The 25088-nt window shown below is 30.9% G+C and overlaps 1 protein-coding gene across 4 annotated transcripts in view; it reads left to right on the top strand.

Moving 5' to 3' along the window:
* Positions 1–3665: 3665 nt before the first annotated feature.
* LOC145239875 (zinc finger and BTB domain-containing protein 11-like) overlaps positions 3666–25088 on the top strand; it is a 179696-nt gene continuing 158273 nt past the window's right edge. For 2 of the 4 annotated variants that reach the window (XM_080103468.1, XM_080103469.1), the window contains exons 1-2: positions 3666–4614; positions 15229–15254. In XM_080103468.1, the coding sequence (XP_079959594.1) occupies positions 3800–4614; positions 15229–15254 (841 nt within the window). In that variant the 5' untranslated portion in view covers positions 3666–3799. Of the gene's footprint in view, positions 4615–6619; positions 9035–15226; positions 15255–25088 lie in introns of those variants that run through there. The other 2 variants (XM_080103466.1, XM_080103467.1) reach the window with 1 other exon arrangement.

Here is a 25088-nt window from a genome sequence, read left to right as displayed (position 1 = left end):
GATAGGAATGAGCTCTAATGCATGCCTTAGAGGTAGAAATGTATAGATGTTTAGTGATGACTATTAAACAGTTTGCATGTGAGGGTTAGGGGCTGGAAGTTAGAGATTCCACTACAAATGTGGTGCAATGTGGGAGTTTAGTGGCGGCTTGGTGGAAAGGAGCAGATTGTTAGCGGTCAAGAGAAAAGGGGTTATTTATTTACAAACAACAGTAGATCTCCATTACGATTTTGAGTTACAGGTAAGGTTTAGTTTGAAGACAGGAAAAAAAATTTTTTTTTTAATTTATTTATTATTTTTTTTTTTGGCATGCAGGTTAGACTTATTGAATCATATGCCATTGTTCTTTCCTCACTAGGAGTCCATTGGCAAAGACAGGTGGTGTTCATTGAGATTCGGATGACAAGAAGTTTCTCCATATTTCCAATACTCTTTCTTTCTGTTGATTGCCACTGCCTCGCACTAGCCATTTTACCACTCGGTTCTCATTAAAAATAACTGATGATTTTCTTTGAAATTTGAGTGACAGTAGGCATCCTCAGGATTCCGGTAGTCTCCGTGGCCTTCCAGCGTAAGCTTGCCTGGTCCTGTCCCTCTTCAATGTTTTCATTCTCCCGGACTATTTACAATAATTTTATGTGGCAACAGCTAATTTTTTGGCATTGCACTTTTTCTTTTTCTTTTTTTTTTTTTAATGAAGCGATGGTATTATTTTATTTTAATTTTTATTTAATTATTAAATACCACATTTTGTCTGAAAACAAAATGTAGACCAATCAATCTAGCCCAGAATATGATTATTTTTTTTGCTGGGTCTTATTTATTTATTTATTTTAGTTATTTTCTGTCCTGTTTTGGCTAGGATTAAAGTAGAGTGTCGATGGAATTCTATATACATATATATTTATGAATAAAATTGAATTCTAATGATTCCGCATATTTGAAGTAAAGTAATTCATAAAGTAAATGCGGTATTATGGTGACCGCTAAAATGAAGTGAAGTGATAAATTGGTAAAAAATAAACGGGGCATTGTTTAAGTGAATGAGGTAAAATGTGCTAAGTTAAGAATAGAATAAACAGGATTATCAAGCCCCCCCCCCGACACATTTCATACACTTGAGGTGATTATGCCTAATTTGTTAAAATTATATCGCTATTCTTTTAGCAAATAAATACGTCAGTGTGTGGTAGCTGTTCTGTCATCGACCAGAAGATAAATCTTACTAGACTGAGGTTATTTTAATTTTTGCTCCCAATTCAAAGTGCCCCTTTTCCTTACAAGCCGACATTGTGTCTAACTTTACTTTCGTACCCTTCTCTTTCTCTCAAGTATGTAGGGACATATATTTTAAAAAAAGAACTAAAAGATAAACTTTTTGAATTACTTAATGGAAATCGCCTTCCTAAAGAAATGTTTGCACAATGTATAGTTTTTAAAAAAAATTTTTTTTTATTATTATTATTATTTCTGTTCACAAGATTGATGTTTTATCTTGTGGTGGTGGTGTTTTTTTTAATTTTATAATTTTATTTTATTTTATTTTTTACAATCCATTAGCACATTTGTAAACCGCAAGACATAAGTTTTTTTCTAAATGTAAATATTTTTTGTTTAGCACCTATTGCATTCATATATATCATTTAAAGAGAACTCTGGTAGAAGCATGATATCAAGGATGAATTTAGGACGCTAAAACCTCCACAATCGAAAAATTGTCTCAAGTTCACGATCTACCTTTTTTTCTTCATGTACATCTATATATTAATACGATAGCGTGTGTGTTATTTTTTGTGTCAAGTGTCACACATCTTTTTTTCTTCCGAGTGACTATTGTTTAATTGTTATGACCTATTTCTTTTAATAAATAATTTTATCAAGAATTCTTCATAAGTTTTGGTTTCAGTTTTGATTATAGCTTATGGCACTGAAGTCATCTATTTTTTAAAATAAATAATTTTACCAATAATTCTTGGTTTCAATTATAGCTGAAGGAAGTCAAAGTTGAGGCGCTGAATGTTATAACTCGGTAAGCGCCATTGCGGCAAAAATATCAAGTTATGTCATTTTATTCCCCATAGCATCCTCTAACACGTACAAGAGTAGTTATGGTCGAATCAAGACCGGAACATGGGTAGAAATCGACTAATGCACAATTTACCTATTACCGCTGTCCAACCACATCGTATAAAGCGTTTATATCCATGTTACAATGAAACATCGATAATTCTAACTTTCAAACACGCCGGCAAGTGGCGCCCGTGTCTGTCAATTTAGATATGAAAGCACAAAATTTGTACAATTTTTAAATATCTTTTATGTTTTTTTCAACCCCTTATATAATAAAAAATATACAAAAATACGTACTTTTTTTTTTTTATCAATTAGCTTTTTTTATCGTAAAAGAGAATATAAGAAACACGATTTATACTAAAATTGAAATAAAAAAATAATAAAAAAAACAAGAATTAATCCAAAAGGAAAAGTTGTGTGGTGTTCTTTTTTTTTTTTTTTTTACACAGTGGTCACCCACCACTTATCAAGGCCCGGAAGCCACTCAGGGATTACGTTAGTGTGGAGATTTGATGAAGTGTTTACTTAAGGGGCGGTTCATTAGGGATTTGTTAACGTTGGACTTAAACACATTCAAGTTGTAGTCAGGTGGGAAGCAGGCAGACGGAACAGCGTTCCACAGGCGTGCAGTTCTAAGAAATGTTTGCGTTAAATGTAAATAAACATTTTCTTGTTTCATGGATGTAAAAAACTAAAATTTGTTAATTATTTACTTAACAATTGTATTAAAAAGGATAGAAACACGATTCGATTCATACTGAAACTGGACAATAATTAAATAAACAAATTAAAAACGAACAATAAATAATTTTAAAAAATTAAAATAACTTTTAATGAAAACGAACAGTAAACATTTTTTTTATGAAAACGAACGATGAATATTTTTTAAATAAAAACGAACGATAAATATTTTTAATGCGTCTATCCTTTTTAATACAATTTTAAAGTAAATAATAAACAAATTTAAGTTTTTTTACATCCATGTAACAACAAAATGTTTATTTACATTTAACGTAGAAACACCACACAACTTTCCTTTTGGATTAATTCTTGTTTTTATTTTTATTTCAATTTTAGTATAAATTGCTTTTTTTATTTTCTTCTCAATAAAAAATTTTATTGATAAAAAAGTTTACGCATTTTTATATACTTTTATTATAAGGAGGTGAAAATAATGAACATAAAATGTATTTGAAAATTGTACTCATTTTGTGCTTCCATACCTCAATTGACATACGCGGGCGCCACCTGCCGGCGTGTTTGAAAGTTAGGGTTTGGCTTTATGCGCAATTACCGAAAAACATCTCTTAGGTTTTAGCATTAACCGCTCCTAATGTTTGAAACTTGGAAATCAACCAGCGAGAGTGTTGTACTGTTGTTCCTCAGGCTATAAGGTCGATAAATGGGCCTTTGTGTACGTTCGATGTCAACTGTAATGTTATTGGCGGTCACCTGGCTCACAAAATTAGTGTCTTAACTCGGTAAACGCCATTCCGTGATCACGTGTTATTGAGGGAGACGTCAGCCAATGACGTGTTGTTGAGGGAGACGCCAGCCAATCATGCGCCTTGAGGCATTCTGGCAAGCGATGAGAGCGGACAGGATAAAGATTTTCAGCCAAATCACGGACCGTCCTATTGTTTACTTGCCTCTTCATCGAAATAGCGTTAGTGGATTCTGTGTATTTTTTGTAGTTTTTAAAAGTTTTTTCCACCCTTGAGTGAAAATGAGTGATACAAACAGTGACATAGAGCAACCAGGACCTTCACCTTCACATAGCAAGAAAAAAGCAAGAAAACCAGAAAAATGGGCCCGTACGATTGCAAAAACATTGAGGAATCTCGGCAAAGAATATGTGAGTCGTTCTACTGGCAAAACAGTTTCTGCTCGTACTATAGGACAACCATGCCCAGACAAATGCTTTGATAAGGTGACTCGGCCAGTTATAGAAAAAATCTTTAAGGAATTCTGGGCTATTGGCACTTACGACCTGCAAAATGCATACATCCAAAAGTTAGTGCATCCGTTGGCAGTAAAACGGAGACGTAAACCAAAGGATCCAGCCCACCCTGGTCCAGTCCGAACAGTCAACTATCAATACACCGTTTTGCATGAGAATACCAGCTATCAGATATGTAAGAAAGGGTTCGTGTCTATTCTTGGCCTCACACTTGACAGAGTAGACATAGCATTAAAGAAAGCGTCTGCCTGTGGAACATCAGAACCAGACAAACGCGGTAAGCGTCCACCACCAGTCATGATCAAAGGTACAGCTGCAGATCATTTTGTTCACGAACACATTAAAACTCTTCCAACTCTTTCCAGCCATTATACAAGAACAAAATCCCCACACAAGTCTTACCTCGACTCATCCCTTAGTGTCACTAAACTCTACAACATGTACCTGGAGTGGATGGACTTCGAACATCCAGGTGAACAGAAGGTGAAGGAGAGTTATTACCGCAATGTGTTCAACAAGTCCTACAACATCAGTTGTCAGCCACCCAAAACAGACACCTGTTCAACCTGCGATAGTAAGATAGGTTTCGTATAACACTGAATGTGATCACAATGTTTACTATCGCGCGGTTTGTTGTTGTCATGGAAAATGAGAAAAACGCTGTTAATGCTTTTGTCTTCCAAAATGCCTTGCTTTTCTTACACAAAACTATGCTAACAAAGAAGCTGATGCTTTAAATAACACAATAAAGAAAACTCCACATGAATATCTTTCACGGTTCAGATTCTATGACATTTTGAAAGTCGCTAAACTTTAATAGCGTTTTTCTGTTTTTTGTTTGTGGCACTTACCGAGTTATTACATTTAAGCGCCTCCGCCTCATATATACATATATATTTTTTCTTCATAAATTTTGGTTTCGGTTTCGATTCAAGCTGATGCACCGAAGTCATATGGATATATTTTTTATTTTTTAAATCATAGCTTTATAATATATAAGAATCAATAGAAAATTGGGTAACACTTGCGGAGAATGCACTGTTTTACGGTTGTTTTAAAAGTAGAACGGAAATTTAAATTTCGTTCCGTTTTTTTTTTTAAATTGCACATGCGCCCAACGACCAACTCACCGTTCGCATTCGACGTGCGTTATAAGTTTTTCGGGTATGCTGGCAAGGTTAGGGGTGTCTATTCTGAAAGCCATTCTTAATATGGGAAGATTGGGGGGGTATTCCGAAAGCCATTCTTAACATGAGGAGATAGGGGGTGTCTATTCCGAAAGCCGTTCTTACTTCTTAACATGGGGAAGTTGGCGGGTATCTGAAAGCCAATAAAAAAAGAGATTAAAACGGAATTAAATTTAAATTTCCGTTCCATTTTTAAAACAACCGTAAAACGTAGGGTTCTCCGCAAGTTTTGTCGAAAATTGACTCTATAATAATACTAGCATGGGTGCCCGGCGTTGCCCGGGTGTTTGGAGGTGTATACTGAGCAAAAAAAACCAAAAAAACAAACAAAAACAACAAAAAAACGGTCAATTTTTTTTTTTACTTTGACCCCTATTATGACCCCTTAACATTTATTGTTCTGGGCTCAAATCAAGTTATTAAGTCCAAAGAACCTATATCTAAAATTTCAAGTGTTTAGACCTAAAATTGTTGGAGGAGTTTGGTAGAGTTCTCAAAGGTCAACAAATCGTTGAACTTTGACCCCTTAACAGCCAAATTTCTGGTCGAAAACCGATCTCATAGATTTCCCCAAATCTCAGTACCCTGTGTATCAAACTTCGAGTCTGCAGACTAAAAATTGACAGTTATTGTGTAGGGAAATGTGTACACACACACACATACGTTCACTTTTATAGATATATACACGATCTGCAACATTAAAATGTCATATTTAAGTGTATTTTACGACCAAGCTACACCAGGTGTCCCTGCTAGCTGAGATAAATACTTTTGCAGTTTAAACAAAAAGAACTACAATAATATCAGGACCAAGATCACAATGTAGTATCTGTTCTGATGCTACACACTTCACCTTTTCTGTTCTCGGTTAGTGGAGAATAAATCCTTCATAACTGAGACAATTTTTATTTTTGTTCCTATCCAGAGTGCCCCTTTTTGGGGAGAGAGATTTTCCCTACATTAAAAACCTACCTTGTGTCCTGCCCTCGTGGGGAGGCAAGTAAATGATACAATAATATCAGGGCGTCTCCATTTACGCCAAACATCCACAGAATGCCAACATCAATATATTACATATGAAAGAATCCGTTGTGGAGTTTCCACGGGTCCCGCGAGTTAATTATTTTTTTTATTAGAATTAATTTCCAAGAAGACAATTCTTATTTTTAAGTTTCATAAGTTTCAGTTATTTAAAATCAACTAGACTGGAGAACATTTTTTCCTTTTTTTTTTTTTTTTTTTTTTTTTTCTTGGTTATTATTTATTTAACTCCTTAACATTCGACTTATGTTGAAGGTATTATTACAATGAAAGAAAATGTTGACTGTGGATCTGAGACCATGAAATTATTAAAATCATATCTAAATTCCACTAGAATAATTTTATCTTTCTTCTTTTTTTATTTTTATTTCTTTTTTTTTTTTTCTCTCAACTGTGCATTGTAGTAATTAATATCGTTTCATTGTATCTCATTTCACTCCAGGTGATTGAAATAGGAATCGATTTAGAAAAAAAAAAAAAATGTTTACTTATTAAAAGGCGTAAATTCACTACATGTTTTTAAAACTCAAATGTAAATGTCCCTGTTTCTTAAACTCTTCAGTTTATAAACTGGGCGTGACCATTTTGACTGACGATTCTTGCATATTTATTTAAATTCTGCTTAATTTAAATAAACGAACTTATAATAATAATCATCATTCGATATTCATTCATCAATTTAACTTACACTAAATAAAATAAACGGGGACGAGTATATCATCATTAATTGCGTGAATAAATAAATGGAGAAATGGTCGGATGTTTAAATAAACCAAGTTGTCATATTTCTGTTTACATTAATTTAATTTAAAAAAAAGTAATAGATATTATTTCTCTTAGCGAACCAAGTAAAAACTCACAAGCAAAATTCGTATTTCTTTGTAAAGCAAATTTGTTAATGTTACGTAACAAGGGTTATATATCACAGTTGTTGTTGCAGTATTACTACAGCAGGTTGCATACGTTTTCAGCGTCCCAAATTCGTCTTTTCAAAATCGTTATCATTCCATATGATTATTCGATTTGTAGTTTTAACAATCGCATTGCAATTTAAGATCTGGTAAAAATATTCATTTTGATTAGTATTTTATGCTCTTAATTTTAATAATAGAACTTCCCTCTCCCAATAAATAATGCTACATGGAAAAAGGGACTCTTAAGTCAGATTAATGGAAAATGACGATAAATTTTAAATCTCTCTCTCTCTCTCTCTCTCTCTCTCTCTCTCTCTCTCTATCTATCTATCTATCTATCTATCTATCTATCTAAGCGCTCTGAATATTTTTGCTTTCTTGAATAATATTGGAATGTCATTTTAAAATTACAAGTCTGATAAGTATATAGAATCATGATGAACTTGAGACGCATAAAACACAGCCGATTTTATATTTGATTGTGTGTATCTGGGTTTCCTTCCTCTGTTTCATACGCGATTATCAGTAGAATATGTTAGAATTAATAGAAGATAATATAAAAATGAACATTTTTCTCTTTTTGCTATGACATTTACATATATAAACCATATATTATTTCCAGTTTGTTTATTTCTGTTCGTTGTTATGTAAAACTTTTAACAGGAAAAAATACCAAAACCCTGGTTCTTAGTTGGGGAGAAGGTAGAGGAAGAGGAACGTAGAAGTCTTCATGTTAGCCCACCATGCTATAAACGTTCGTTGTGAAGAAGAGGTGCTATAACCGGAACTAGTGCACTATTTTTTTCTTTTTAACAAAACTAATCATCATCATGGCGTCGTTTGCAAATAATAAAGGCCTTCTTCGAACGGTTTCGGTCCTACAGGGTTTTCCAACCAGTTCTCTTGTGATTGGAGATAATGACAGTAACGATCGGACGGACATGGAAACTGAAAATAGTAACACGTCTAAAAAGACTCGCCATGACGTCGCTCTGTTTATGAATTTTTTACAGAATACGAAACGGGAAAGCAGGGTAATGCTAGATATCGACTCCGACACTCTCGATAACTACATTGCAGAATTTCTGAGTACAATTCGACAAAAAGACATGTCTCAATACGAACCAAGTAGCTTAAGGAGTATGTTTGCCAGTCTAGAGCGCTATCTTAAAATGCACAAGTACGCGTATTCATTGTACAGCGAGTATCGATTTGAAAAAGCCCGTGAGGCCTTGCGATCGAAACAAAACGAACTCAAGCAACAGGGCAAAGGGAATCGCCCAAACGCGGCCCGGGCAATCACCGAAGAAGAGCAAGAATTACTCTACACCAAAGGGATTCTCGGGATGCACAATGCTGAAGCCCTGCTGAACACCGTCTGGTGGAATGTCACTCGCTTTTTCGGAATGCGGGCCGGTGCTGAACAACACAAACTTCAATGGGGTGACGTAACTCTACGCACGGCTGCCAGTGGGGTTGAATTTTGCGAATTCAACGAAAGGCAGATGAAAGTCCGCTCAGGCGCCGATCTGAGGACCATCGGCTGCGTGAACCCTAAAATGTGGGCTATTTCAAACAATATGGACAATCCCCGTGACCCTGTGGCCGCATATAAAAAGTTTTCGGCGATGAGGCCCGCTGCCATGAAACGTCCCGACTCCCCATTCTATCTTGCCATAAACAACAGTAAAGATTCCGATTGGTTCAAATGTCAACCTTTGGGAATAAACACCCTCAAGTCCCTGATGAAAAAGATGTTTACCAAGGCTGCCTTGCCCACTAAAGGCATGGGTAAGATTACTAACCACAGTGCTCGTAAAACAATGATAGAAAGTATGAAGGATGCTTTACCGGAACCTGTAAGTGCTATGTACTTCTATGTTTTAATTTTATTGTGTAAGAAATATGGGTGCAAGTCTAGAGTTCACTTATATATATATATATATATATATATATATATATATATATATATATATATATATATATATATATATATATATATATATATATACAGAAAAAATCTCAATTACGATGTACGTACCTGCCACCAAGTGAAAATGTCATATTCCAAAAATCACATAAATTGATCAAGTTTTTTAAATAACTTTTTTACGATTGTTAGCGATTTTAATAGTAAATCGTAGCCATTACAAGGCTGGTTTTGATCTCGTCTCGGGAGTTCGAATTAAATTGTCTCCCTTTATTAAATAAAGTAAAATATACAATCTGAAAATATTCAGTAGATAACTGAACCATATTTATTTATTTATTTAGCTAACGAGCCTTTGTTGTTTTAAATCAGAATATTTTACCGATTTCGTGTAACTTCAAGTAATTTCAAATTAATAAAAACAAATCACATAACGTCCTAAATTGCCTGTATTTATTTTCAGTTTTCTTGGAGGAGTGAACTTTTTATTTTTGTTATCTTTTATAGGAAAAAATGTGCCATGCTAATTGAAATCATAGCACAGAAATATATCATGGCAGTTTTAGTTGGTCTGTGCAGACGATATTTAAATAAGCTATAACTGAATTATATTCTTGAGATGGAGGGGGGTATCTTTTAAAAACCTAATAGGGTTACTCAGCGTTTCTCCGGGTTGGCGTGGTGTGTGGGAGGATCAGGTCATAGCAACGCATTTCATAATAACCCGGATATAAGAGACTTCTCCTGTCCAGAAAGCTCTCTTATATCCGGATTACACTGTACATTAACTCAGGTTTAAATTTGGGACCAGAGAAAATTTCTCTTATATCCCCCCCCCCCCCTTATATTCGGGTCTCTTTTATCCGGGTTACACTATACTAAAGATAAAGGAGTAACTTTTATGGGTACATTATTTTCAACATGGTGGGTTCAAACGTGATTTTATGAAAGTCACGATTCTTAACCCCTTTTTGCTCCCATGGAAAATAAATACATTATACATACTTACGCCCCTTTTTATATTTACTGTTTCAAATTTATTAATTTTTTTTTTTAAATCTGTCAATTGGGAGGGGGATGCATTTTGCCACCTATGCTCTCCTAAAAAATAATTGACATCTGTCTATTTTAAAATCATTTCTTTTCTAAGTTTTTAAAATTTTCAAACATATATATATATATATATATATATATATCATATATATATATATCATATATATATATATCATATATATATATATATATATCATATATATATCATGTATATATATATATATCATATATATATCATATATATATCATATATATATATCATATACATATATCATATATATATATATATCATATATATATCATATATATATATATATATATCATATATATTAAATATATATATATATCATATATATATATCATATATATATCATATATATATATCATATATATATCATATATCATATATATATATCATATATATATATATATATGATATATATATATCATATATATATAATATATATATATCATATATATATATCATATATATATCATATATATGATATATATATATGATATATATATGATATATATCATATATATGATATATATATATCATATATATATCATATATATATATATCATATATATATATCATATATCATATATATATATGATATATATATCATATATATATGATATATATATATATATATGATATATATATCATATATATATATATGATATACATATGATATATATATGATATATATATGATATATATATATCATATATCATATATATATCATATATATCATATGCATTTATCATATATACATTATATATATTATATATATATTATATATATCATATATATATTATATATATCATATATATTATAAATATCATATATATACATTATATATATCATATATATATATTATATATATCATATATATATTATATATATCATATATATATATTATATATATCATATATATATCATATATATATATTATATATATCATATATATATATCATATATATATATCTATATCATATATATATCATATATATATCTATATCATATATATATATCATATATATATCTATATCATATATATCATATATATATATATATATATATATCATATATATATCTATATCATATATATCATATATATATATATATATCATATATATATATATATCTATATCATATATATCTATATCATATATATATATATCATATATATATCATATATATATCATATACATATATATATATCATATATATATCATATATATACCATATACATATATATATATATATATCATATATATATCATATATATATCACATATAAATATATATATATGATATATATATATATCATATATATATATCACATATAAATATATATATATGATATATATATATATATCATATATATATCATATATATATTTATATATATTATATATATATATATATATTTATATATATTATATATATATATATATATATATATATATATTTATATATATTATATATATATATATATATATTATATATTATATATATATATTTATATATATTATATATATATATATATATATATATATATATATATATATATATATATATATATATATACAGGGTGTCCACAAAGTCTGGCTACATTATGTAGCCAGACTTTGCGGACACCCTATATAATATACACTAGTAGGTATCCCGGCATTGGCCGGTCATAAGATATGCTTAAATATGATAGATTAATTCATGCAGATTACATATTATTATATATAATTCTACATCGATAATTCTATTGAACCTAATAAATAGTAATGTGATCAAAATTTAAAAATATATATACATTACTTGGATATCATCAGGTAGAATTGGAACCAAAGCATACAACTCTATACCCTCATTCCTTAGCCTCTGAGCCACACCCATATGCATATATCTATAAATCTATAAAAGTGAGAAGGTGTGTGACGACACTTCTCAACCTATATACCCAATGAAATTTTGATCTACACATGGAACATTTTTTAATTGGTTTTCATCGGAGAAAAAGGGCTGCTAAGGGATTAAAATAAAAAATTGGTACTTGGGGATCATCATATTTTTATCTGTTTATCAACTGTTTCAGGACTGCATGCACAAATCGTTCACATTATGTTAAGAATAAGTAGGTTTGAAAACATTTTTCAAAATTCATGTCAAGCTGGCCCATTGGTTATCATACTGGACTCACTGTCTTTAGGTTTTGATTACGATCTCAGCTTGAGTATTTTTTTTTGTACTTAACAAGTGAACTGTTAAGAAAAACATAATACTTGCATGCACATGTCTCAGTTTCTTTTCGTTTTTTTACTTAATTTTTTTTAAAGAAGTTAACGTTACATTTAATACCGGGCAACGCCAGGTATATCTTCTAGTATATATATAAATTTACCTGTCATCCCTTTTTTAAAAGATGGAATCGACCGAACATCAAAGACAAGATGCAAGCAAGCAAGGTCTACAAAGTTTTATAATTATATTGATATAGTGTGTGTGTGTGGTGTGGGTGGGCGCCTTTAAACACTGTTTTTTTTTTTACTTATGTTTTTGGAGAGTTTACATATCTCTATTTTCTTTTATCTTTTTTCTTCTCCAAATCCTTTTTTATTCCATATAAAATCTTTCCAACAGTTTTTGGAGAAACATACTGAGGAGTTGTTAAATGATCTTCTGCTATTCAAGACATACTTAATAAAAGAAACAACTTATGGGTGTGAATTTAATATATCTTCTAATTTTGGAATGATAATTAATGATATATTAATGATGAGACGATCCCAAAATTTCTCCAGATTTTGATATAATTACAGATTTTCTTCTAAATTCATTATTTGGATACAATTACTGATTCTTTTTAAAATTTCTAAGTTGAGATTTGTTGCTTTTTAATTTTTGAATTGCTGTAAAACTTTCATGTAATGTCTCTCTATATATCTTTGAAAACATAAAAAATACACTTAAGGGAGTGTATACTAATACGAGTAGATCTTTCTAAATAATTTTTTCTCAAATATTTTCTTTGTAATTGATTGAAGCTGAAGCTAAAGATTTATTTATCCTTTATAACAAAGGTTATTTGCATTAGTTCATTGTTAATTTACAAAATGCAATTTGAAAATTATTGATGATTGATATGCAAAATAATAAGATGATGCTCTCAATATAAGCAAAAGAACACAGGGGAAGAGGATTTTCCAGTTCAAGACACTGAAAATAGTGATAAGAAACAAAATAATCAAGTTATGTTTTAAAAATAAATGCTTAAATTACATCAAATAAAGAAACATGCAAAGAACAATTAAAAAAAATGATATGAGAGAAGCAAATCTGGATACTAGTGATGGGATGATTGCAATATTTTCCCTGATTTTGATATAATTACCAATTTTGTTCTAAATTCCCAATTCCAATACAATTACTGATTCCGATTGTTTTAAATTTCTAAATATAGTTGTTTTTGAGGGACAGTTATCATAAAAAAACATAAAATACGTACATATAATTTCCTAAACCTATAAATACACTTATAGAGATGATCTAGAGATTTTAGTTTTACTTGGCATTTCATCATTAATACAAGTCATGCAAAATTAAGTTTTAACCAAAAGCAAATAAATAAAAATGAAAAGAATCGTTTTTGGCATCGGAAAATAGGCACAAATTTTTCCGATATCAATTCTGATACCCCCAAAAGTTTTGATTTTTTTTTGTTTTTGTTTTTTGAGATTCCCGATTCTGATCTACCGTCCCAACATTGCTAACTCCTATTATCTAATAATGAGCAAAGATAATAATGAATCATATTAAGAAACTCTATGAAAGAAAATGGTTTGAAACTTGCAGAACGTTGATCGGTTGCACAAGTGCACAAGAAGTACTCCACAAGGTTTAAAAGTTCAATCAGTGAAGCACTTAAATATGAGAGTCAATACCGGTAAGAAAATAGGTTCGGCAAACACCAAGCAGGGAGGGAGGTGAGTTCCAAATAAAGGATTGACGCTATACAATCCTTGAGTTAAGTACCAAAAGTATAATCTTTGGTGGATAAATAAAAATGTCACTGACAGGTACAGTCTTCTGATGGTTGGACAGAGTTAGTTTTCACACTTTAAAATAAAATTGTTCCCTGTAGTGATAGGATTCCAAAATAAAATTAGGATTTATACCATGTAAAAATTATATTTGGTTGTAATTTTTTATGCTTACCTACCTGCAAAATGAAAGATGTGTAAGAACATTTTCTCTTTTTTTCCCCTCCCTCTTCGCCTTTGCTCTTTCCTTTTCTTTTTCCTCAGCCACAATTTACCTTGCATTGAGTAGAGTCTAGTGAAATCTCCATTTTTTTTTACTTCTGTCAAGGTGATATATGCATGCTGTGACCAATTACATAGATGTTTTTGGCGGGGATTCATATTTATTTATTTTTCTAAAATTACTAGATTTGGCATTAAATGACCCAAAAAGGGTTGATATGCTGTAAAACAAAACAACCAAACCAAGCCATTATGAATTTTGGAATATATATGCCAAAAATACATTGAGAAAACATGTCCACATTATTGTATTTTTGTATTGTGTGTGTGTGTGTGTGTGTTAGAAATACAATAATTGATTGTATTTCTAACACACACACACACACACACATAAAGTTTTTTTTATTTTTATGAACCGCCCCACCCAAACTTGCAACCACCTTCAAAAACTTTTAAAATAAATGCAAAAACTTAATAGAAAAAAAGAATTGCTTTCCATCAAATTCTATGTTATATTAAGTAATGCATTGTACGCGAGTGTCAAGAATATGTATGTGCTTGGTAAAACCTAAACTATCGAATTTTATTATAGAATATGTATGCTAGGTAGTAGCTAACGTGAGCACAATTTTCTTTTAGTACTATACCATTTAGAGGGGGAGGGCACCGAAATCATATCATACCCCTCAACTAAAGAAAAAACATTAAAATTTAAAACTAATGCTATATTTATTACTTACCTGTTCTTCGGACCTGTTTAACACTAAATTAAACTTTCTTTTTTTTTTTTTTATCTTTTAGATTTCACTTCCAATTGATGTTCAGTCTGGTAAGTAAATACTTTTATCTTATATTAATATATATATTAAAACAATGCACATTAAAACAAGTTTCTAATAATCTTTTTTTAATTGTAATTATTTTCTCTTCGATGTTGTCAACATTGAATCATCAGTAAACTTTTGTAAATAAAGTTTATCTATTTGAAAGACGTTTAAAATAATGTAAACGTATTATTAACCTTTCACTCTTATCCACATGAGAGACCTTGTATAAAATTGCCTTCATATGTTGCCCACATAACAGATTTGATATAAATCAGTAAATAAAAAAATTTAAAAAAAAAGTTTTTTCTATGCAAAAAAATAATTTTCTTAACTACATATTTTATTAAGTATTCATTTACGGGAAGAAGGGAAGGAAATACGAAGTTGTGATTCGTTGAACAAGACCGTGTCCAAGTTTCCAACTTTAGGAACTTATATAGATGTCGGTCATGTGACTGAGTGTATAGTTGGTTTTATGTAGGAATGCAATCTGACAATCGTTAGTGATGAAATGGCCAAATGTACTTAAAGTGCATTGGTCTTACTCGGTGGGATGAAAATCTACAATCACGATCGGTGAAAATATAGAATTGGTTAGATATGGGGAGGCGGGTGTTACAAGTAATATGCATCTTTCCTTGCTTGAAATTATTTATTAGAAATTTATTATTTATGTGCTTTTTCTGTCCTAAACTGAAATTAGGAAATAAAATATAAAAAATGTACTTTGTCGATATTTTGTATAGTAAAATATACAGTTACAGTACTGATAATCTTATGTTCGATTAGTAGTATATGTAGTATAGTATATGTTAAGTTATGTCACGGTAACATATATTGAGCGAATTTCTAACAGTATTTTGTCGAGTTTATTATTTATTACACCTTTTTCCGAACTTACCGTGTTAAAGAGAGAGTCGGCCGCCATTTTGAATTTTCCAATACATTGGTAAACACTGTATGCTTTTCGAGCTGAATAAACATGTTAAATTGAATAAAAACACGAAAATTATATCCAGTTTGGTAGAAAAGTAATTTATCTTGCCTTTGATAACATTTATTTGTTATATATTTATTTTTTGACAACTTTTTCGAATCTATGTGTACAGTAATACAAACCCAATCACTCATTTAAAAGACATAATATTAGAACATTAAAATTATATTTTTTATACAATAAATGTTTCGCTTTTCCTATATTTTTGTGTTATTTATTTCATTATTATATATTTTTTGCGTTTTCGGAGACACTTAAGGTTCACAAAACGGCCGGTAGAGGGCATTTCTCATTGAAAGAACAGGTCGATAGCTCGTCTCAGTCGCGGCTCATGTCACTGTCATGCAGAAGTGCCGAAAAAAGAAAATATTTGCTCAAAATCCTCCAGTCCTCCACTGTATAATAAAGAAAAATGTGTCGTCGTCTTCTTCTTCTTCTTCTTCTTCTTCTTCTTCTTCTTCTTCTTCTTCTTCTATTATTATTATTATTATTATTATTATTATTATTATTATTATTATTATTAAAAAATATGTCTAAAATTAAAAATTTAATAGTGAATTGTCGATTTTTCTTCGACATCAAGAACGTAGAACTAAAATCATTATTTTAGTTACACCGGCTGTACAATCGCAATCAGTAATTTAAAGTTTATTTGGTCGATAGTTTTTTTTCTCTCTCTCTTTTTTCGTGATACTTGAAAATGACCTAATCCTTCAAATTTTGAAATGAATTTGAAAGTATTTAAAATGTCGAATAGAAAGTCATTTGAACTGGCTTTATTTTATTTTATTCCATAATAATTAAATGTCACTTTCACAATCCTGTTAAAAAGTAATTTTATTAAAACAAAAATGAAAGTAAAAGGAAGAACTTGCGGGTAATACCTGGTAGGTACAGTTGTTTCTTCTTCTTAATTTCTTTTTCGTCTTCTTCTTCATTATATTTTTTATTATTTATTTATTATTGTTATTTATTTATTTATTTGACAAGTTTTAAATCGGATGAGAGCGCACTCGCACTCCCGAAAGGAGAGAGAAAATAAATTGCAAGAGATGTTTCTTGCATTCCTCCGCGACGCACATTTAAAAACGCTGCTCAAACATAGCAAAAAAAAAAAAAAAAAAAAAAAAAAAAAAAAAAAAATGCGTGAATCTTATTGTAGTGTGATCGCTGTTCTTACACCACTATTACTACTACTATTACACTTGTGTAAACTATTCCAAATCTCCTGTCGTGAGATTCGCTTATACTTTACTTATCGAAACCGATATCTATCGGTGACTATTACTTTACATTACATTAATAAAGATTTTTGGGAAAATACTAAACTAACAAAAGATTATGGTTGGAAGCTACGGTATGAATAAGCTTCGGCCGCGCTCACCCGATAGAATATTCGTCTCCTCGTCCTCACGGGTTAGTGTCGGTAATAGCCAGCGTCGCAGCAACAATAATGGCGAGGGTAGTATTATCGTTAGGTGCGGCAGCAAATTTTCTTTGGGTGACAATGTAGTCCCAAATGTCTCTTCTCAGCAGCCGCAGAATGAATCGACAGAGCGAAAAACGAAATCTTGTCTCAAGCGTATCCTTTCGTTTTTCAAAGAACACGGCGAGAGTCGACCCCCGGAGTGCATGTCTCCCACGGAATTGGACCAGATGTTTGCCTTTTTTTTCAAGGAGACCAAACGTCTGGATGGAGAAGAATTTCAGCCGATATCATTGAAAAGTTTCCAGAATTCACTGGACCGTTACCTTAAAACTAAAAATTACCCATACAGTGTACTGAATGATAAAGTCTTCATGTTAAGTCGGAACGTTCTGTGGAGTCGAAAGAAGGAACTGAAAAAACAGGGCAAGGTCGTAAAACCAATTACCACTGAGACCCTGGCACCGGGGGAAGAGGAACAACTTTGGAAGAAGGGCTACCTGGGGAACATGAGCGATCCGCACTCACTGCAGAGGACGGTGTGGTTTTTCAACCAAAAAGCCATGCGATTTAAAGGAAGCTGCGATGCTTATCAGTTGAAGTGGGGTGACGTGCAACTTCGGTCGGTAGACCAAAAAACAGAATATCTCCAGATAAACAAGGGGTTCTTTAAGCGGAAGTCGTTGTCAAGTGGCGTTAACCGACTACCACAGACTAGGATCCTACCCAATATTGATGACCCTTTGCGTTGTCCAATTCGATTCTTTAAGGCATTTCTCAAGAAACGTCCCAGCACGATGTTGCAACCAGACAGTCCATTTTACTTGGCCATTCCAAACAAGATTCACAATAATCCAACATGGCTTTACAAAAGCTGTAAACTCGGAATTCATGCATTGGAGAGAATTCTCAGGGTGCCCATTAAAGCGATTAGAAAATTGGGTAAGTCTTGAAGGTTTTGAACTTTAATTACTTTTGACAGCGAGATGTTTTATCCGTTTTTTGTTTTTGATTTTCAATTTTTAATAGAATGATCACATCTTCATACCATTTTTCCTTGCGATGGTTAGTTTTGCAGTTATTTTGAAGGTAAATATGTTAACATACAAATTACTTATAAACACGAAATATGAGAAAAATGCAAGAAGAAAATTCAACTAGAATCTTTGTGTTGAGTGCATTTGCTATTAATATTACAGCTATGGTTCTGCAGAATTGCAGCCTACATTGAGAATTGACATGTAATATATATTAATTGGCTATCTATGCTGGCTTGCTATGAAATTTTTGGAGAAAATTAGATGATAATTGACTACTGCCCCTTTCCTCCAAAACGAAATCATAAAATTCATCCTTTGCCTTAGGCTTAAAGACCTTGTTGTGAATGTAAATGTTTTGCTTGGCTGAAACGTTGTGAGAATGACATCCAAGATGAGAACAGTAGTCTGAATAATTAAAATTATCAATTCTCATCTCAAAAAATTAAAAACAAATTGCTTCTCATTCATTAGATAAACATTAGCATTTTGGTTATTTCAATGCAAATTTATTTATCTTTAAATGTGACTGTAAAGAAATGAAAAGAAAGAAATCAATTTACCCTTTCACTTGCAGTTTAGAAATAGGTTGCAACTTGTTGAAAATTTAAAGAAATGAACATTCTAACGCAAGAAATAAAACAATATTGCAAAATAATTATTATATTAAAATCCAAACAATCATTGAATTAAAAAAGATAACAAATAATAGTTAATTAATAAAATGTTTCTTTTCAAATCCAATATGCAAATTAATTAATCTTGTGACTGATATTTCATATACATGTATACACGCAATTATATGAAAAAATAAAGATGGTGCATCTATTGTGTAGGGTGTGTGTGTACTTTGTAATACACATCAGTCGAATACATAATAAACATCAGTCTTAATACACTCACTCCAACAGAAACTGGGCCATTTCGCTGGCTTTTTTACTGTCAAACTGATGCAAATGTATTTGGTAACCCTAGGAAGTTGACCCTCCTAGGTCTTAACTCCTGGCTTTCTGGAAGAGCAAGTTTATCGCTAGTTGTCTGAGGCAACCTCACCGGAGAATGGCGACAAGACTACTCAGACTTATTTTTACATGGCCAGAGTGCTCCTCCTCTTAGGGCGTTGGTCCATTTTCCCACCTTCTGACCTTGTATCATATCCCCTCGCGGTGGGAGAGAGATAAATACTGGTGTGTCTATTGTGTCAAGTTGAATTAACTTGAAATACATGTTTTGTTTTTTAGTAATAGTGCAAAAAAAAAAAATCATCTAATTTTTTATGGATAATATTTTCTGTGTAAAGTCTGTCACTTCAGCGTGTGATCTGCAACGCGGATTTATTGAAGTATATGATGTATTACTGTGATCCGACCCAAGGAAATCTTACAATCTACTTGTATCTACACAGCGTTATTGGACAGTCTTTTTAATTTCAATTTTGTTTCATTTATCAAATTTCACTGTCTTTTTGCGCTTTCTTCCAATTTCTGGTAAAAAAAATTATGTGTTTGAAAAGATAATTCAGTGGCATAAAAAGTTGTAAAGTAGGTATTTGTTAAAATTAATTTAATTTTCCAAATGTATTAGAACTTAAAAACACCACATTATTGTATTGTCGCCTCCTGTTCTCAAAATGACATCCATTTTGGTCTAGGCACTGCTGACAACACCAAGCAATGGAATTGCATGAATCATGAAACAATTCCTTTGCTGCTTTGTGCACATTTGCATTCAATTATTGGCTTTTAATTTGGTTTAGTTTCATCACGCTGTTATCATTAAAACCATGATTTAAATTATTCCACTCAAAATACCTATATAAAAGCCAGGTACGCCCAATGATGAAGTACAATTGCCACATCTGGGCAGGAGCTGCTAGAAGCAGCTTATCCTGCCTAAGCATAGCTTAGTGGGGGGATGCCCTTTTCTCTTCCCTACAACCTCTTTCTCACAAAAGAAACGTTGCGAGCCTGTCTCTGCTTTATCGTTATTTTCATGGCAAGTGATTGTCTGAGCTTTAGTTTATGGTCCCCCCTCGCCAAAATTTCACAAAAAACACTCATCTAGCCAAAATCACTATCAAAAATTTATCACACTCTTTATCTGTGCCTAAACCTAAGCATAGATTCCATGAACAAAGCTTCTTTCTTAGAACTGTAAACCTGTGGAACTCTCTTCCGTTTGCCTGCTTTCCAGCTGACTACAATTTGTCTTCAAGTCCAATGTAAACAAGTTCTTGATAAACCGTCCATCTAAGTAATCCAATTTAGAAAATTTCCACTACTTATGTTTACTATGCTATAATACCATTGACTAATGTATACCCATTAACCATTATCCTCGAATAGCCTCCGGGCATTGATAAGTGGTGATTCCTGTGTGTGTGTGTGGAGGGGGGGGGTAAATCTGTCGCATCTGTTGTATGTACCTAATGAACAGTAAAAACAATTGAATGATTCGTTTTCTGTGGCCTTAAATTGTCTTAAAAGAACATTTACGACTAAAGTGACGTTCGATTGTTCTGTGCGGTTTATTTTCGCATTTTTAATTTTTTTTAATTAACTAATGTGGAATAAAATATATTAAAAAAATTCATATTTCTGACAATGTTGACACCATAGATGACATGGCCACCAAAATCTCACATAGTTTTTGTGGTGCTTGGAAAACTTGTCCCCGGAAAACTCGCACCCTTTTGCTAGGTAGGAAAACTGGTCCCTTATTGAATAAATATCGATTGAATTTTATGACCGTTCTTGAAAAAGATATTGTCTTTAAAAGAGAATACACATCCCATAATATTTTGGAAAATTATTTTTAACTCTTGTTTAAAAAAAAAAAAAACTTGATCACGGAGTCCAAGACACGAAAAACGAAACCATATATTTATTTTAAAAAATACTTTAGTTTTAACACTTTCTGTGTTATTATGAAACAAAAATAAAAGAGAGAAAACACTTACGTATTATCAAAGAAAGCAAATATTTTATTTAGAAGAATTAATTTATTTTAAACAATTATTGTGTTATTACGAAACAACAAAAAAGAAAACATGGTACTTATGTATTTTTGGTACCGTGCTTAAATAATTACGTTATTATTTATTATTTCGAAAGCCATTCTTAACATGGGGAAGGGAGGGTACCGTTTAAAAATCATTTTAGGGTCACTTGTACAGTATGCAGTCAGTAGCTATTGTTAGATGGCAATAACTCCAATTTCTTCTTGGTTAAATAACGTGGCAAATAAGTAATAAATATGATTTTTTTCCGAACAAAAAAATATTTGAAAACCAAAACATTTATTGTATAAATATGTATCAATATATAATTATAAAAACATTTATTTAAAAGTCTGCATAAGAAAATATAGTTTTAATAAAAAATCTATCTATCTATCTATATCTATACTCCTATAATTCGTTTTTCTTTTGTGTGTATTGATATTCATATTAAAAACCCTCTTTTCTATTTATTTAAAAAGAAAATACAATTTTCTTATATATGGGTTCTGAGATTGCATTCACTAGCAAAAGATCTAGCTAATTTGCATATTTTTTTAAACATTCATTTTAATTAATTCCGTTTTCGTATGGGATGATCATCTTTAGTTAACTATTACGTGTAATTATATTCATGCAGATATTCTACATGATTTATACTTGCATAATATTTGTGTAAAACGTGTACAGTAAACACAAAATTGTTTCCATATATATTTATGTATACATATATATTTTTGTTTAATCTATTATATCTATAAAAGTGAACATGTGTGTGTTTGAACCACCAAAAGCTTTCAGAGCTAAGTAGAAAACGAACACATAGAAAAATCAATTTTATTTTTTAAAACAACAGTAAACAAATGAAAATATTATTAAGAATATTATGAGATGTGTATTCTCTTTTAAAGACAATATCTTCAAGAACGGTTATAAAATGTGTTTTCAATCGATATTTATTCAATAAGAGACCAGTTTTCCTACCTAGCAAAAAGGTGCGAGTTTTCCGGGGACGAGTTTTCCTAAATTCGTTTTTTTGTTTATGTACACTGCGACCTCGGGAAAAATGAAATGAAGTTAGTAAATGAAATGAAGTAATAGTTTTTGCGTTTGCTTCAATTTTTACTTTATTTATTTATTTATATTTAAATCAAAACTGAGAGATGCGACAACTTTTTTTCCCTACTTAATTTTTTTAATGGTTTCGTTATCAAGAACTTTCTTTTTCGATAAAAAAAAAAGAAAGTTTCAACAATTGAAGCAAAACGCAAGAAGTTTCATAAAAACTCCAAGCATCACATTTCTTTTCTTTCTTTTTTTAATGAAAAGAAAGACGCGACTACATTTTTTCATTGTTGTTGTTAAATTGAAATCAGTAACATTTATTTATTTGTTTATTTAAGAAAAAAAAAATGCGTTTTAATAGTTTTTAAGGTAAAATTTCTTTTTTAAAATTGTCTTCACTTTTTCAGAAAATTTTTTACTGAAATCTTTTAACGAGAATTTGAATAAAAGAAAAACAGCAAACGAAAAAGACGTTGTAACTACATGTTTTTATTAAATGTGTTCATCACGAGATTAGTTCATTTGTATGATTTTAGAGAAATGAATATTTAAATTATTTTTAACTCTTATAAGAATAACATTTCTTTGAAAAAAATAGTTGCAACTTCATTTTTCTTTAATTTCAGAAATAAGGCGAGATAAAATTAATTATATAAAATGAAATAACAAACGAAAGTGCAATTATTTCAAAATAACGATTTTAAGACGCAAAAAGTTTGTATTATTTATTTTATTAGTTTTAATAGTTTTTAACGCAAAAATTATTAATCCGTATTTCGTTCCTGTATCCGCATTTCGCAATAAAAAATATGTATTCACAGCTTCCTTTCCGTTTACTGTTTGTTTCTTTTATTCAAATTCTCGTTAAATGTAAAAGATAGTGGGGGAAAATGTCTGTAAAAGAGGAGACGCAAAAAAAGTTGTTTTTTTTTTTGGTTTTTTTTCACCAGAAACTATTAAAATGCGTTTCATTCCTATAATCACATTTTTAAATTATCATGTGACGCCAGCACCAGTCGGCCATGTTTACTAATCAATCTACGAAAGCCCATAAAGCTAAAAGTTGATGTTCCTATTTACAATGTCTCCCCACCCACGGGACAGTTAGACATCAGGGACGTTTTTTAATGTGGGGAAAAGGAACAAAAATAAAAATTGTCTCAGTCGTGAAGGATTTCTCCTCCACTGATAGAGAACAAGAAATTGAAGTGCAGCACTGCAGCAGTGCAGCAATGCACTGCAGCATCTGAAGACAGATACTACACTTTGATCTTAACCAGAAGGCCAAGGATGTAAAGCTAAAAGTTAATGTTTATTTTTAGCCTTTTTTTTTTATTACTTTTAAAAAATTTTTTTTTTTATTGTTTCTCTTTATTTGTCTCCACACGAAAATAAAGTTAAATATATGGTTGTTTTTATTTACATGTGGGGTAAATCCAGCTTTCCAAAAGCTTTGGATTGTAACAATTTCAAATAACCCTAGTCTACTTTCTATTTTATTTTATTTTTTTATATATAAAATAAAATTGGAAGTTCGGGTTTGTATTACTACACATAGATTTGAAAAAGTTGTCAAATAACAAACACATAACAAATAAATGTTATCAAAAGCTAGATAAGTTACTTTTCCACCTAACTGGATAATATTTTAGTGTTTTTATTGAATGTAACATGTTTATTCAGCTCGAAAAATATACAGTGTTTACCGATCTATTTGAAAATTACTAATGGCGCCAGACTTTGTTGAACACGATAAGTTTGGGAAAATGAGTTTAAAATAATAATAAAAAACTATACAAAATGCTGTTCAAAACCCACCGAATATATGTTAGCTTATGTCAAAGTAACTTATTTTGCCTTTGATAACATTTATTTGTTATATATTTGTTTTTTGGCAACTTTTTCGAATCTGTCTATATACAAACTCAAAAGTTTTTATTAAATTATATCGATATTTGAATGAAGGCTGGGTCTTGTTTACATGATTGTTGATTCATTAAGGCTTAAAATAAAAATGTATACCTTTCCTAACACACACACACACACACACGAATACCTTTTATTTAATTTTGAAATAATGTCTGCAGATCAAAAATTCGAATATTATTTCATTTGGTTACTGAGGACCCAAACACCATTTTATTATTTTCAGTTCCGCAGCAAAGATATTTTTAAAAGTTAATTAAAAAATGATAACACAATTCTAAATGATAACACATGTAAGCACAAAAAAATAAAAAAAAATCCTGAAATCTGATGTTTAATATCGAGAAAAAAACAAGCAAGCTAATCCCCGGACTCTACCGAATATTC

This window comes from Euprymna scolopes, chromosome 19 (genome assembly GCF_053919585.1).
Source record: "Euprymna scolopes isolate OS-2025 chromosome 19, ASM5391958v1, whole genome shotgun sequence".
Lineage (NCBI taxonomy): Eukaryota > Metazoa > Mollusca > Cephalopoda > Sepiida > Sepiolidae > Euprymna > Euprymna scolopes.
The sequence above is the reverse complement of the archived record's forward strand: the minus strand, read 5'-3'. Positions and strand labels throughout refer to the sequence as shown.